The 16,974-nt window shown below is 43.5% G+C and overlaps 1 protein-coding gene across 1 annotated transcript in view; it reads left to right on the top strand.

The window, feature by feature from the left end:
• SATB2 (SATB homeobox 2) overlaps positions 1–15,229 on the top strand; it is a 125,124-nt gene extending 109,895 nt beyond the window's left edge. Inside the window, exon 10 of the mRNA XM_084208876.1 lies at positions 14,379–15,229. Coding sequence (XP_084065002.1) covers positions 14,379–14,834 — 456 coding nt within the window. The 3' untranslated portion in view covers positions 14,835–15,229. The remainder of the gene's footprint in view (positions 1–14,378) is intronic.
• The last annotated feature ends 1,745 nt before the right edge of the window (positions 15,230–16,974 follow it).

The raw sequence follows: 16,974 nt of genomic DNA on the forward strand, positions 1-16,974 counted from the left end.
CTGTTTGCAAGATCCCTAGCTGTGGAACAACAAAGGCTACATTCTCAACACACATCACACATGACTTTAATAAAAGTCTTAAACAAAAATCAGATAATGTATTTAGAAAATTAAACTTCTCCATTTATGATGCTACTCACATTGTGAAAGGAAGTTGGTATACCCTTGTGCCTCCTTTCCAATGACTTCTCTCCCAGTTCTGCTCACTTCTTCACATTGCAAATGAGGAGATGAAAATCTTAACTACAAAGAAGTACATTCAAAAACCTTGTGTGGTGCCTAACTTAAAAAGGATTTGGTGTTCAGAAACAAAGGAATACAAGCATGCCTAAGGTGCCTCTGGTGGAACATTTGGAAGTTGGAATCATCTAAAATCATTATTAACCTTTTACCTTTACATATCACAAAAAGGATGTGGTAAATCACAGAACACATCCTGGATATTACAGACCCAGCCATCTCATTAAATTTGTGTTAAAAACATTCTTCTGTTTCCAATTGAGGCTAAATTTAGTTTTACACTATTGTGCCATTATAGTCCAAAATAATGTTGACACCCTTGAATTTTCTAGCTGCTTTTCCCTCAGATTATTAGGCCATGCCCATTTGATGTGCCACACTTGAATCCAAGGCACATGGGCACAGAGAGCTGTGAAGAGCCCCTTCCTTCCTGCTACAAGTTCTGTCATGTGGGTGCTGAGGAAGGTGTGCACATTGCGCACAAATTCTTAATGCAGAGCCATAATTGTTCTGGTTTTTTATGAGCAGTATGTGGCTAAGTCTCATGGATAGATCTGGAAAACCTTGGTATTCTCAGTCTTGCTTGCAAAAGTTTCACAGCCAGGATTTCTTTTGCTGGGGTTTTGATAGTTCTTAGAGTTGAACTAGGGGGTCAGGGTGTCACAGAAGGCCCTTGTACCCACAAGAAGGAAGAGCTGTTTCCTCTTTCTGTGCTGTGTTGAGGGAAGCTGTGGTAGCAACTGCAAATCCATCCAGTTGTAGCAAAAAGAAAGAGACACACTAAAATTTCAGGACTCAACAAGCCCCATAAAAAGATCTGTCTGGACAGCACTTTACTAGTTAAGTGCTAAGTTATTATTATTATTTATTATTTATTTCCTCTCCTATTTTTCCTCTTACTGAACAAGGAGGAAATATCTTTGTTCTTTCATTTGAGAAGTGAAATAAATGTATTCCCTGCAGCATTTGAAATTTTAATAATCCATAATAAATAAAATCATATCTAATAACATAACTGCTTTCAATTGGCAACACGATCTCCTAGATGCATTGCAATGGCAGAAACATAAATAGTTGCAGCCTCTGAAAGCCTACTTCCTATTTGCTAAATATACTTGGCTTGCTTTAAATTCCTTTGTGTGCAGTCATTAATACAATCCTCTTTGACAGCATTTAATTAAAGTGCTTTTCTCTATTAAATTCATTAAAACTTTTTTTTATATACAACTGTTTCCCAGACACTGAATGTTAAGGACCTGTAGGCCTGTCTTTAAATAACTTCTCTCTCCTTGTTGTAAATTGTTAATTAAATTTAACTTAGACTGTTTAAAGATGGCTTGGAAAAGAAAGCCAGATTTCAGGATATGGTCTCAATCATGGCTGATTTTTTTTTAACACAGTTTTTTCCATGTAGTTATAGACTGCGTGTTATATTGTTTATGAATGTTGCTGTACTTTCAGCTGGAACCAAGCAAAGAAAAACCCTAAAAAGCTAATTTCCATCTCACTTCAAAAATTTCCATCTTTTTAGTGCAGTTTCTTAGCCTAAGAGGATTTGCAAGGGGGGAGTGAGGAGGGAGGAGCTGTTTAGTATTAATAGATTATTGACAGCTTAATGTCTTGGCACCTAGACAGCCCATAAGGTATAATAAACAGGAAGCTGTCTGATGTGAGCGCAGTCAATAGCGTATTCAATCAGAACCTTTCAGTTAATTGCTGGTTGACCTCAGACATTTCCTTTAAGTGAAACTGTCCTTCGCTCAGATCTCATCTGGGTTTCAGGGTTTAATTTGAGAATGCCCTTTCCATATGGCAGCTTGTGCAATACATTCCTGGTGGAGTTTTGCTTTGCTCCCATGCACAGCATTACGAGAGCCGGTGTGTGTGCCCGGAGCTTTCAAATCTCGTAGCCGTGCGCTGGGCTAGGAATACGCCATGGAGCGGGGCTGGGAATACACCATGGAGCTGGGCTGGGAATAAGCCATGGAGCGGGGCTGGGAATAAGCCATGGAGCGGGGCTGGGAATAAGCCGTGGAGCTGGGCTGGGCATACTCTGTGGAGCTGGGCTGGGAATACTCTATGGAGCTGGGCTGGGAATATGCCATGGAGCTGGGCTGCCGCCGGGCAGCGGCACCACGGTTAAAGCAGGCAGGGTTCTAAATTGACGTCAGGGGTACTTTCAAAGCAGCTGAGCTGTTGCCGAGGGTGCTTTGGATGGAGTCAGGCACGGCTTTGGTGCCTGGAGAGGCACCGCGGCATTAGGGAGACCTGACCCGCCCCTGCAGATGTGCAGTGCTGCAGCCCAGTGTGGCCGCCCTGGCAGAGGGGTCAGCACCGCTGCCTCCATCCCACCCATGGGCACAGATTTCCCTGCTCCGCTGCACAAGTGCAGACCAGAGCTCATTTGTATTTAGTTTCCCTAATTCCTGTACTTAGCCATTCTAATTTTTTCGGACTGTATATCTTGATGAGGCCCAGATAAGCTACAAAGGCAAGCAAGCAGGAAACCACACGGGCAGTCCCTGACCCTGACTAACTGGAAACCATCTGCTTATTTGGGGAGGAAACCTCCATGGAAATCTCTTCTAGCAAGTCTGCCTCATTTGGGTTTTTCTTCCTTTCCCTCCAACTGTTGACTCAGAGCGTGTGTATTTTCCACAGGCGAGATCAGGGAGGGTCAGGTGCGGCAGCTCTCGTTTGCAGCAAAGGATCGGGATTTCCCAGTGGCAGTGAGTAAGTGCCATGTGAAGGAAATGCTTCTGTATCAGAGCAAGTTTAATTTACACTTCATGCAGTCAGGAGACATGTTTTTGTCTCTAGATCTGCAGTGATTGTGTCTTTTAGCCACTTATCATGCATTCAGACTGTGGTTTGCTGGAAGGAGTATTATTACTTTTAATCTCTAATTTTTCCCTGGTTTTGATTAATTTCTGTGGTTCTCTTTGTCCCTCTGCATCAAACAAACTGCTTATGCCTTTTTAATGGCCTGATTAGCACCAGGGAAGCACTGCTGACTTGGGAGTGATGTTATTCCTGGTGTTCCCTCGTTTAAATGAGATGAGGAGTAAGAATGCTGCATTGCTGTGTTTGGGATCTATTAAAGTCCAGTCTGGACCCCTGCCTGAAGCAGGTTGTAAATCTTTTGTCTTCATTCCTGCATGTTGGAAAGGTGAGGGGGAATAGCTTTGAGATGATATTCCCTTTTTAGGAAGATAAAAGGATAAGAGATGTTTGGACTAGTTATTTCTGGAGAGAATGGAACAAAACCATGGCTAGACAGAACAGAACAAGGGAAGAAATCCCAAGGTACATGTGTGACCCTGGGGCCATCAGCTGCAACACTCATGCTTTGCTCCCAGGTCTCTCTGGCCAGAATATATTCGGAAGTACTTTCTGGTTTTATCAGACTTACTGGGCAAGCTGCTAATCAGTGTTACATTGACCAAAGGACTCCCACATGCAATAAAAATCATAAGCTTTATTGGATTTTGAGATAGAAAAGATTCACATCCATCTCCTTTTATAAACTGCATTACATTTTGTTCTTTCAGAGCTCCCACCAGTACAACCCTTAGTAAATATGATGGTGAAGGAGGTAGGTGGATAGATAGATGGCTGTGAGCTGCTCTTTCTTGGGTGGTACAGCCTAGAGCTATAGAACTGCTTGAGCTGAGTTAAAGGGGTTGCTGACATTTCTGAAAACACTGGAAGAAAAAAAAATGTTGGTCCTTTCTAAATTATTATTTTCAGTTCAAATTAAAAAAAAAAGGTTTGCAGCAGTTTAGAGCAACAAGCAACATAATGCTTTGAAGGAAAATAGGAAGAACTTGAAGAGCAAAAGTTTTTCTGAATAAAAGCCACCAGAATATGCTGTTTCGTGAAAAATGCCTAAACAACTGCTTGAACTTTGTCAGAATATTCCCCCCTCTGCTGCCCCAGGCAAACAGTTTGGCAAAGTAGACTTTACTTAGTCGATACTTTGATGTCACTCCGTTGACGTTTTTGACCAAAAGATTTTTGACTGAAAAATGCTGCATAATTCCAACCTTATTGAAGCAAAGAACAGTGTTTTGCTTTTCTAGCAAAAGTCTGTGGCTCCCTGCACACAGACCTACAGTAGCTGCAAGCTTGTGTTAAGTGTGAGCTTTACCTCTGCGATTACATGTGTGCAGCCAGCCATGGAGAGAGCAGTCCATGGAGTTCCCCACAGCAGCCAGCAGCAAAGCTGGATGGATCCCAGGGCCATAACAATGTCATCTTCTGCTTTGTCCTAATACTGCCCCTCTGGCCTTACATTAAACTGTTTTATTTAAAATGAACTAAAAAACTGTGAATATTAACTGCACATGCTGTTGACTTTCCATAAAGTAATTTTCTACCAGCATCCAGCATCTGTAAAATAGGTACAGGTCAGAGTAGTGAGACATGGAGCTCAACAGCATGGGAGTGAGATGCTAGGGTAGCTTCCTCTGTTATCTGCACGTGCCCACCTTTTCTAGAGCTTAACCAGGAACACAAAGGATTTCAGATCTAATTCTGTGAGGCGTCCTGTCTTCAATGACCTAATCTGTGCAGGAGACTGTACTTTGGTCATTTGATTTTTATTTATCCAGTTTCAAGTTAAGGGTATAATAAAGCACATTATGCCAGTTGTGTGTGTGGTAATACTGGATAGTTTGCTTTTACCATGGTAGTTGATTATAATGCACTTTTTAAGACTTGCTTTCTAAAAAAAGAAATATTTATACTTTTATGTGTTTGATTCACACAGTATAGTTTGCACAAGTCCTGTTATTAAGTGCATTGGTGGTTACATCTCAAAAGCCAAAAAACATGCTGAGTAGTGTTTTATCAGCATAAATCTGCTATTTTCACTAACCATAACAGTCAGGTTCTCCTGACTTCTAACTGCTCCCATTGTAAAAATTAGCAGTACAGTTGGGTATTCTTGAAACCCCAAATAGCCATCTGTAAGGACCTAAAACAGTTTGATGGGACAAATAATTACCCCCCCACCAGAATCCAGTGTCTAATCCAAACATATCCTTCCTGAAATAATGCAGTGCCTACTCCTGGTCTGAGTAACTGGAAAACAACATGATTATAGTGGCGCCATTCGTGCCACCATAGTTAGGGGTTTAGGGCTTGACCTTAAGCATGTCTCTAGGTTGGGGCTTGTCAGGGAAGATCTTGCTCACACTGCCCACAAATACTCTTCTGATTTTTAAAAGAAAAGGAGAACGTGTGTAGTGTTAATTAAACAAGAAAGCATAGAGGACACTGGAAGTGTTTTGTCTGCAGAAAACCAAACCAAAAGCCCTTTTGTTACCTCCTTAGTTCCCGTGGCATTCTGCCAGCTCCTCATTAGGATTATCAGGGCTGGGATGGGGAAATGCAGAATTGACCTGAAGTATTTGGCAGACCCTCCGTTTAGCCATAACCAAGCTCAGGTTCTATGTGGAAAGTGCTAAGCAAAGCTCTGCACACCATAGCGCCCCAGAGAGCCTTGCTGGGGCTGTGAGAGAAAGCACAGAAGAGGCAAGTCAGAGGCCCACAGAGCTTATGGTCTTGTTTTGCAGAAGGTGAGTGTTAACTGGAAGGTTTGTGCCCCTCAAGGTGCGCACAGATGTGAAAAGTCTCACTTAAGGGGACTCAGCATCACCATGAAGAAGGGCAGTGTTTCTGAGGCTATTGCTTTTTCCCTTGCGGACGAGGTTGCCTCGCTACCACAGGTTACAGGCAAGAGAGACTCGCATGGCTTCTCCAGGGCCAGCAGAGTCCTGCCTGCCTGCCAGGGGTGCAGCAAACTGGCCCCTGTGCCAGCTGTGCTGGCTGTGCCCCATCCCCAGACAATGGAGCCATCCATCAGCGATGCCTTCAGGAGAGAGTCTGCAGCGAGGTTGTGCAACACTTCCTGACCGCATCGGCCGCTGTGTCACCAGCGCCCTGGTTTGTGCCAGCGGCAGCCGGAACGGATCTGGCCGGTCGTGTATGGGCACAGGAGGGACGTGCCAGCGCCACCTGAGGGCTGGGCAGGAGCTGGCAGCTCTCCCAGGCTGCAGACATGTATTAGAGAAAGAGGTACCCAGTGCTGGTTGCAGTTACTCTGCAGTGAACCTAAGGATCTGGCTTGAACCAGCCCAAGATGGGAAATTCAGAGCTAATACATGAATGTTCATCAGCATGAGCTCATTTATGCTGCCCCATAAAATCAGCCAGTTCTCAGGCACTTGCACAGCAATGAAAGTTGTGCCTGAGCTTTTGTGGGAAGAGTTGAGTTAGCATTCGAGGGAGAGCAGTTACCCCAGGAAACACCGGGACACTGTTCTGCATTGTCAGAGTTTTCTGATTTATTTTTTTAACATTATACAGACAAAATAGTGGCTATTGTGTAGGCACGTGCTGTCTATTAACAGAGATCAGGAAAGGGAAATAAACCACGCATTACTGAAGAATAAGATCATGATTGTGGTCAAGTGGTGGCAGAAGTTTTTTTTCTCTTTGTCAAGCTGATTTGTAAACATTCTTCAAACAACTGTGCAGACAGCAGTGCCACAGCTTCTTGAAAGGAAAGCAAAGACAAGGAAAGATTCCTCTGCACACATGTTTTACAGTAACCTCTTAGACCTGTCCCAAAGTTATCTGGTCATCTGAAGCTGTCATTGCAAGCTATGATGCACATGTGGCCTCTTAGCAGCGCAGTGTAATCAGGCTGTAATTTATATTTTATCTTCTGTGATGATAGCACTTAAAAATGTTTTGTGGTGGATTTGCTCTTTGATGCATGGTAAGCTCCTGTTAGCATTAATGGGAGCAGTGTGTGCTGGGGAGGGGGAGAGACACCTTCCCCCTGCCTTCAAGTCAAGATTAATTATGTTTTGCTTATGCTTATCACTGTGTGGGATGCCGAAAGTAACGCACTGAAAATTTTGTGGGATTTTTTGGTTTTTTTTAATTCCTGTTGCCTTTTTTGTCACCTTTTTGACCATTTTTGATGGTCTGGTCCTGGAAAATTGCAGGATGGGGCTGCTGTTTCAGAGGCTGGGTGTTCAGTGTCTTGCCATGCTTTCAAATCCCTGCCTGTTTCCTGCCCTTGAGCAAGGCAGCCACCATAAAGCAAAGGGAAGCATGTGGCGAGTGTGCTCCAAAGATGTTGGAATGAATCACTTCAGCCAGCTTACATTCTAGCCTGGAAACCAAACTTGCCTTTGACTTTAGGTTCCCTGTGGAACTCATTTCTCTCCTCAAGAATCCTCTAAGTCCCTTTTTGTGTAGCTTGGCGTGACTTGTACCTCAAAGCCCATAGTTTTAGGATACAGTTTTTCTGATCCAGTATTCTGGCTCCACTGGTGGTCAGGAACAGATGAAAAGTGATAGAAAAGGCTTGGATATTTGGGGGTTTTTTAAGTGTTGACTGCTTTGTCTTGGCAGACAAAATGAGTGGCACCCAGGTGCTGGTTTACAAGGTGGTGTGTATCCACCAGTTTTCGTTGGCTGGTTTGGTCTGGCATTCGTGAGATGGGGTATATCACATCACAGACAAGTGTTATAATTACCTCTAATAAGGGTGTTTACTCTAATGAAGTAATTACTAAGCTGCACTGGAAAATGCACAGGATGTACAGCCAGCATTTGAGCTACAAAATTAAAAGAAGCTCAGACTGAAGTTAGATGAAAGTGAACATATTTATCCATGTCAGACTTCCTACCATTTTGCACACTCATATTGATTTCTTTTGACACGGTCTTCTTTTATTGAGTACCATATATTTTTTTAAATCCCTTACCGATAACAGTACCTGCTAAGGGCAATTGTAAAAGGAAACTAAAGTATATTAAACCTGCCTGGAGTCAAAATGTAATCTAACACCTGTAGTCTGCAATTTGTCATCACTTCATAGATACTTTTTCTTTTTTAATAACAGTTTTGGATTTCCCTGAGTTTTGACCTTAGGATACTGTATAATCCAAGAAAAGCAAGGAAACTAAACCACAGTCTTTAACACAGCTTTATGGTGTCAAGGTGTGAAATCACTCTGTGAATGAGCCCAAAGAAAATACTTCCTTTGGTGCTGCAACTAGTGCTGCAGTGTTTACGCAAATGAATGTATTTTTGCAAGGGAAGAAAAAAGAGTAGTCTTAAGAACCACATTTTTAATAGGAAAGAAATGAACACAGGTGCAAATTGTAACTTTTGCTACAGTTTCTTGTACAGACATTCCTAGAAACCTGTAAAGAGTTTTGGCTGTGTAATTAATGTTCTTACCCCTGCGAGCCCCGGCCTGGGAGGCTGTCAGGGTGGAGACTTCGTTATGGCAGCTGCTGCCTCTCTTCTCTTCTTGCACATTTCTATATGTGAAGAGAGACCAGGACTAGGGAGTGTAAGGCTGTTTATTTGAATAGATAATCTCCTGCATTTATCTGTAAACTCTGGTAAGGGGGACAGCGTCTCCTTCTCAGTGTGAAATTTTGTTGCAACAAAATGGTTGTCTCTTGGGTAAACTCTTACTGGGATAGCTGGGCACTGCCCGGGGGCTCTCAGCTTACAGAGGTGAGGTGTTGCTCAGTAAAATGCAGCTGAAGACCTTGTTTTGGCCTGTCTTCCACTCTGCCTTTGAGCTCAGCTGGCCATGGAGAAGGAGCTTTTCCAGTGGCTTGCGGACAGAGGGGTGTGGTGAATTGTTTTTGCATGGAGTCAAACTGGTGGCAGCTCCTGCTGATGAGCCGTGAACACTTGTAAGGGCAGTAATAGATGACTGGTGTTAGGTGCAGAAATGAAGGTTCTGGACCTATGTTGTGTAGTGTGTGTCTGTTCTCTCTGCCTTTATTTTGGGGTCCTTAAGCAGGCTAAAATCTTGCTGTCTTTGGCATAGAAGTCCTTGATGTGATACAGTGTTATGTCTGGCTATGAGAACAATGTAAAGGTGAAGAAAAGCTGAAAGGTGAGACCCCTTCCCACCACTGAGACTAGATTGGTAGAGTTATTTGTTTTGGTAAAAAGACCTGTAAGATTATCGAGTCCAACCATTAATCCACCAGTGCCAAGTCCACCACTAAACCATGTCTCTAAGTGCCACATCTACACATATTTAATGTACCTCTAGTGATGGTGCCTCCACCACTTCCCTGGGTAGCTTGTTCAAACGCTTTACAACCCTTTCACTAATAGCCAATCTAAACATCCTCTAGTAAAGAGAAGGCTGGTCCATTCAGCTTTGCTCCTTGTGGGTTTGGGTTATCAAAATTGATATTGACTACCACATGCCATCAAGGTACCTATCAGTGCTCATGCTGACTGTGCACAGAGGCAGGTGGTGTCTGTTCAGCAAGGGCAGTTTCTGTTGCAAATGCACAGTCTTTCAAGAATGTAACATTTTTGGTGTTTCTCTTAGCAAGGGGCATCTCCTCATCTCAGCAAATCCCAGCAGAAGGGAGCTCAGGTATGTGACTGATCCTCTCTGCAAAGGGAAAGGCAGAACACACTAGGAAACAAAAGAGTGTGGGGTTATCACATAGAAATGCAGTTACTGATTCCAGTGTGCTCAAAAGGCTGTCCAGGCAGTGGAGGGTGACGTGTCCCAGAGCCAGTGTTTTCAGCTGGTGCCTCACTGCTGGTGGTGCCCGGGTGTGTGTGTGTTCCTGCTTGGCTCCCTTAGCCTCTCACCAATGTCATGTGTGTAGCTCCAGCTAGAAAGTGTGTGGGAATGGAAACAAACATCAGTGGCATAGTGAATCCAGCCAAAATTAAATACAGTACAGGCACAGACTGCAATTACTTGACGTTCATCTTACAGCTGGCTTTGCTCACCTCTCTTTTCTATGGGAACGCCAAAGTCAGGTTTCTCCTGAGGGAGCACATGGAGACATGGGGAATGGATACATGTAAAACAGTGCAACAGTCCCTTCCCCCTGATAATTCTTGGCTTTGGATTTTAGATAGACCACAAACCCTTAGCTTATTACAAATAATCCTGATCACTCCCGTAATGATACACTACATTATATACTCTCCTAAATTTAATCATTCAATATCTCACTTCCTTCCCTGTAGGCATGTACTATTATATTTTACACATGGCTTCCAGCTGCTTTTCATTGTGGCCTTCAAATCATATTTCGGTACAGTGCGATCTAAGACCAGTCACTTTATCATTTAAAGTCAACTTCCATCACAGTCATTTTCTTGCAAGTTTTCTACCAGGGTTGGTGAATTTGTTTCAGAAAGATAAGTTTATCTGTGAGAAGAAAGTCTACCTGAATGAACCTTCATGAAGCAGCATCTGCCAGAGATACTTTGTTCTGAAATGTTGAAAGGCAGCCATGCCTATCTATAGAGTTTAAGAATTAAATCTCCTGAAGGAATGAATAGAATAAATCCTCTGGGCATGGAAGGAAATCTGTATCTTCACATTTGATTTGAAAGTAGATGAGAAGTCAGGAAGGAGAAGGGAAGTCAGCTCCAGATGGTGCTGGCTGTGGAGGAGGAGGAGGAGGCTGCCCCACCTGTGGCTGGGGAGCAGTAGGGAAGGGCATGTGGGATGGAAATGGGAGTGGGAAAAGGGGGCGTGGGGCTTCTGTACCACAAAGTGCACCCTTATGAGCCCAGCAGCAGCTTTCCTAGAAGGAGGAAGCCATTGTTGTTATCCCTTATCTCAGAAGCCCATCCTGTACGTGGTGCTTTGTGGTAGGTCCGGCCAGCCCTCAGGGCTCATGGGAAGTGGGCCCTGCACACGGAGGATCAGGGATGTTTCCTTCTTGGCAGTGCAGAGGCAGAGCAGCACTGACCCAAAACCCAAAGAGATGTGGCAGGGTGTGCACAGCAGTGTGTGAAGCTGCTGAAAATTTTACCTGCAGCTGTAGGAGCCTAATAATGATGCAGGATCTGAAAATCTGGAGCTCCAGGAATGGTCCATTTCCTCTGTGAGGCTGTGGCATGCAGAGCCAGACATGAAGTAAGCCAATCACTCAAACTGGCCAGCATACTCATCAATCAAGTGTAGTTTAAAGCAAATATTTAACATAGAGATAATTTAGACTTCATATTGTACCGTGTGCTCAGCAGTTGATCTAGTTTGCATAGAAGAGTGTTCTCTTTTGTGCTAAATAGCCTGTCCTGTCAGAAGGAATTGTAAAACTGACCACAGCCCAGATCTGAAGGACATCCTGTGCATTTATCCGTCTCTGTACATGGCTAAAGTTCTATTGCTGAAAAATATAGTGTGGCTGAAATCCTTTGTTAATGCTACTGGCAATCTAGAGGAGACACCCAGAAGTTAGTAAAATAATGAAATTTATCTGTTATAAGAGCAGATTTAGTTTTTTTCATTACCTAAGATAATGGGAGGTGAAATAAAATGCAACGTTTTTCTAGTATTTTACGCTGATAACACCCAGGTTTTGCATTTTCCCTTTTGGAGAAGGTGGAGAGGTCACTCTGGAAAAGGAAGGGTTAATTGAAATTATTCTTCCCTCCCGCACTCAGCCCTCTCTTTGGTTGATTGCTTTATAGATGCTGTAGGCATCTCTTCATCTCCTTCAAATTAAACATTTTACTGCTGCTGATCCCGTATTGTTGGGTTTTTTTCATCATTATATTTGATTGGAAGTCTTGTAACATTTTTCAAGCTGGATCATTTCTCATGCTATTTGTCAACTGAAAAGGGGAAAAAAGCCTCCTTCCAACTCCAACAAGAATGAACTGAGTAATTCACACCCTTTCTGGATGTGTTTCTATCTCTGTTAGATGCTACTTGAATCCAGCTTCTGATTAGCAATGCTGCTTGCAGCTTTCTGTGTGACGCTGTCTCTAAGTTCCCTGGCAGTTTATTTGTGGTGTTAAATCCTTTTGATTTTGGCTGCTCTGGGCCTTACTTTGTCAGGGGACAGGGCCAGAAGCCACAACAGGGGAGACTAGGTAGGGTCTGTGTGACAAATTTATGGGGCTTAGTCCCTGGCTAGAGCCAGTGATCCTGGCTCTGCTGCTTTCAGTGCTCCCTGCTGACGTAGGTATGGATCCCACCCTCATCTGTAACCCTCTATTTGGAAACGTCAGCCCTTCTCTTTGAAAGCAATCCATGGACAAAAAAGAAATCCTCAAAGAGCAGCTGAGCGATTCCATTCATTGGAACATTATGCTCTTTTATTGCAAGAGATGTAATAAAACATAAACCAGATTATCTGTCATTTCCATTTGAGCTCCCCCTTTTCCCCCGCTCCTTGGTTAGCCATTTCTATGGCACCCTCAGTATTTACGTGCTTGGGAGGAAAATGTACGCGTTGGCACTGAAACAAGTTGGAGGTGTTTCTGCCCAGCCTCGGCTCTCGCCCGCGGCTCTCTCCTGTGCTGGCACCTGCTCTCGGCTGTCCGTGTGGAGCTGCTCCTTGGTGGGGTGTTCGTGCCACTGTCCTGGCACGGCTGTGCCCGTGGGGACAGCGGGCAGCGCTGCCAGCAGCAGGATGTGCAGCCGTGTCCCTGCGCTGCCAGCCCTCGCTCACCCCCGCTGCTCGCCGAGGCACCGGGACGTGGTGCCGGGTCCTGCCTCCGTGCCCGGGGAGCTGCAGCCCCGCGGGGAGCAGAGCCCTGGCCAGCTGCAGCCCCGGGCCCGGTCACAGCACCGCCGGCGGGCTCAGCTCCTCGGCCGCGCTGCGGTGGGCAGCGCCAGCGGACTGCGATCTGCTTCCCAAAAGCTGTGACTGGAGATCGCCGATGTTACAAATTGTTACGGCAGGAACGTTTGATGGAGGAAGTGAATAAAGGGCTCTTCGGCACAGAGCCTTTTTGTTTGTTTGCATAACAGGCTGATATTCCACAGTGGACTTCCCTCTTGCGGTAATAACTTGACTAGTGTAGTATTTTACTGGGGGCTCGGTATGTGTGTAAAATTCAGTGCAAGTTCTCAGCACATTTCCATTATTTATCCTTGGTTTTTTGGGGTTTTTTTTAGAGAGCTTTAATGTAGCATTGACTCTCTGGATGTTACAGTTTGCAGCAGACATTTTCTTCTTGAATAAAGAGCCAGAATTCCCTCTTACTTGTAGAAGAAAATAGTTATCCATATTGATTTTGTTTGCTTTGAGTGTCAAGCTCTAATAATTATTTCCCTGCATCTGAAGAAACCTCTGGGCAAATAGAGCCCTCAATTCTGTAGGGGATTTTTTCTGTTAATCTCCCTTGTATAGATTTGGTTTTAAAGAAAGTGTATGGAGCTCCTCTGTGTTTTGAACAATTCAGAGCAAGTATTTTTTCCCCTGGAATAAGGGCTGCACAAGGCCCTTTCTTAGTAATTTTAAGTGGCTGTTAGGAAGATTAAGAGCTACATATGCTTTCTTTAAACTTGTCGAAAAGGAGATACTGTGGGTGAAAATCTGTTACAGGACTGCAAAGTGTGTTTGCCCAGAGGGTGTTTCAGAGTGGAGGGCTGTTATTATTTGAACTCAGAACTCTTCAACTAGTGAAATTACTATAGAGAAAGTAATGCGGAGAAATCTGTTCAGGAGACACATTAAAGCCACCTATGTCAAGCAACTGAATTGACTATGCTGTCTCTCTTGAGAGAAGGGAAATCTTAACAAATCTCTGCACTTAAATTTTTTTTTTCTTCCATAAAGTAGTTGTGATGGATTTTAATGCAAAATCATTATTCATAAAGTAGCACCTGACAATCCCACATGTGCCTAGGCCTTTGTAGTACTTGAAATCTTGAAGAAATGGTCAAAATGTCTAGCCTGAAAAGATGAGAGCAAACAAGGATGGGCAGAAGAGGAGCAAAGCAGAAGAATGACTTTTCTGGGATGGGACAACTGGCCAATCATCATGACAATTAAACTGTAATACCTTTTGGCTTAATTTTTATTTTGGCTATTTTATATTTTTTACTACTTATATTTTTTATTTCTTAATTTTTGGGTTTGCATTTATTTTATATCATTTGCCTTTTATATCACTTCCTCCTTTCAGTCTGTAGTTGTGCAGACAGGTGTAGCTGTCTTACAGGTGAGAAGGGCGGTGGAAAATGCATATTAATTGTACTTTTCTTCACCAGAACAAAGCGGGTCCTGTGTACAGACCTGTACAAGTGCCCTTATGTCAAGCACCGTGGGGGTCAGCATGTGAAGTGTGTGTCTGTTTGATCTTATAGGTGCTGCACAGACAGCAGTCCCAGCCTGCCAAGGAGAATTCCCCACCTAGAGAAGAGGCTCCTCCTCCACCTGCTGAGGACAGTTGTGCCAAAAAGCCAAGATCCCGCACCAAGATCTCCTTGGAAGCTCTAGGTATCCTTCAAAGCTTTATTCACGACGTGGGTCTCTACCCCGATCAGGAAGCCATCCACACCCTCTCTGCTCAGCTGGATCTCCCCAAACACACCATCATCAAATTCTTCCAGAACCAGCGTTACCACGTAAAGCACCATGGGAAGCTAAAAGAGCACTTGGGAACGGTGGTTGATGTGGCAGAGTATAAGGATGAGGAGCTGCTGACGGAGTCGGAGGAGAACGACAGTGAGGAAGGCTCTGAGGAAATGTACAAAGTGGAGGCTGAGGAGGAGAATCCTGACAAAAGCAAGGCGGCTCCAGCAGACATCGACCAGAGATAATGTGAGATAGGAGTGCAGAAAGCAATACATTGATCCAAGGATTTTCTGGTTTTATTTTTGTTTTTTTTTTCCTCGTTCTCCTTTTTGTTTGTTTGTTTCCGTTGCGCACGATCCATGTGCAAACAGAATGAATTCAGCATTGCCCGATCAGACACCGCCTTGACACAGACACTCGAGTGTTACACTTTCTACATCTGACTGAAGCAATCGTTGTAGTCACATAGGATTATGCCTTCATCAATCTTGCACTTATGAAAGGGACAGCTAGCAAGTAAATGGGAAGAAAAAGTCCTATGAAATCAGTGAAGGGAAATTTACAACTTTGTGTGTGTATATATATATTTACACAATATATATATATATATATATTAAATTGCATGGGACGGAACTTTACAACCTGGAAGTATAGACTGTGAAATGAGTTCTTTAAAGATGAGACTTGTTTGTGTTTTAAAACCACTTCACAATGAGTTGCTTTGGCTTTTTGATAAACTGCCGCCTGCTCTCAGGGTGTGGTGACTATTTTTGAATTTCTATTTATTTTCTATGTTTATCCCTGATTTCTTTTTTTCATTATTATATGGCTTCCTATCTGGCAACTTGATGGGTAATTTTTGAGGTATTTAAAGACGTAAATCAACACTGCCAAAAAAAGAGGAAAAAAAGAGAGAAAATAGAAAAACAAATCAGGGCACCTTAAAAAGAAAACTAGTAAGTTAAAAGTACTTTGAACACAATGCACACACTTAAAAGGATACAGCATGTTCCACTCTCCAGATAGTCCTTTCTGTAGTGAACAGATGAGTTTTCATGGAATTCAGAATGACTAAAGCAGAAATGCAGTGCAGAGAAGACTTGTCCATTAACGAGGTCTTTATAGAAAGAGAAAAAAAGATAAATGTCTTGAGATTTGATGTATGGAATTCATACTATCAACCACATTTTACCGTGGATTTTATTTACCTGTTCTCTGTTTCAGATCTTAAAATTTATAAGCTTCCTTCTTGTTGTTGCTTTTTGTTTGTACTGAAGTGAAACACACACGCACACACTCACACACACACACGTGTAAAGTTACATTGCGACACAAAATGCCACGATCCCGAGAACCCTGGCCAGGTAAATTGCTGGCAGCCCGAGGGTTTGCGTTGCTGACTTCCCGCTCGCCCTCCCCGCAGCCTCCCCGTGTTTCTGTTGTAGCTGGGCTTCCTTGTGTCCTGCGTTCCGTGCCAGTGCAATGAAGTGTTTTCAGCCGCAGGTGCCCGTCCTTGCGGGCCCGGCGCTGCGCTGCCAGCCCGCCTGGGCCGAGGCTCCGCAGTGCCCAGGTAGCAGCTACGTTCCACAGAGCAGAGCCTGTCCCGACTGACTCTTCGATGGCCTGAGCACTAAAGCTGCAATCTGCCATAGCATCCACCTGCTCTGAGGCACCCTGTCGAGAGAGACGCCAAGTAGCATTTACTTTTCACTTCCGTGCAATGATTTCCGAGACAAAGACCTCACCTTGCAGCTGGATTGATTTCAGACGCCTGTAAACTGCAGCCATAACCGTACCAACAAGGCTTCTGGCTTTTTTCTTCCTTTTTTCACATGGGCTTTTCATGTAATCTTGACAAAGACCTCATGCAATATCACTTTGAAAGTTACTTTCTGTTTACTACACCAGGCAATGTAATATAACTGTTAATACTATTTATATATTTGAAAGGTATAAAAGGTAGGAGTTAAAAACGAAAAAACAAACCTCTACGTGTAGATATTTACTTAGAACAGACAATATACAGGGAGAAGACGTTGCAATACAAGCTAATTCTAGCTGCTCAGTAACCTCTGGAGTTTTTATGAGATTTTTTCAGAGCTAATGTTTGAAACATGAGTATCTCTGCATAAATTTCATATACCTTTGCAAAATTATGGTGGGTTGCTTACTTAATGCCCCTTATGCTCTTCATCCTTTAGTTCTGTAGTATGCTGCAGCTTTAATCAGAATTTCGATGGTTGCTGCTTTATGTTTCTCTCAGAGCTACGCTTTCAAAACTGTCTTCTTATCCTGTAGCTGAAATCACTCCATACATTTGAAACGAAACTGAATTTTGCCAAGCTATGTAAGTTGTTCATCTGATGATGGCATCGACATTTGGTA

Source organism: Fringilla coelebs, assembly GCF_963513975.1.
Source record: "Fringilla coelebs genome assembly, chromosome: 7".
NCBI classification, from domain to species: Eukaryota; Metazoa; Chordata; class Aves; order Passeriformes; family Fringillidae; genus Fringilla; species Fringilla coelebs.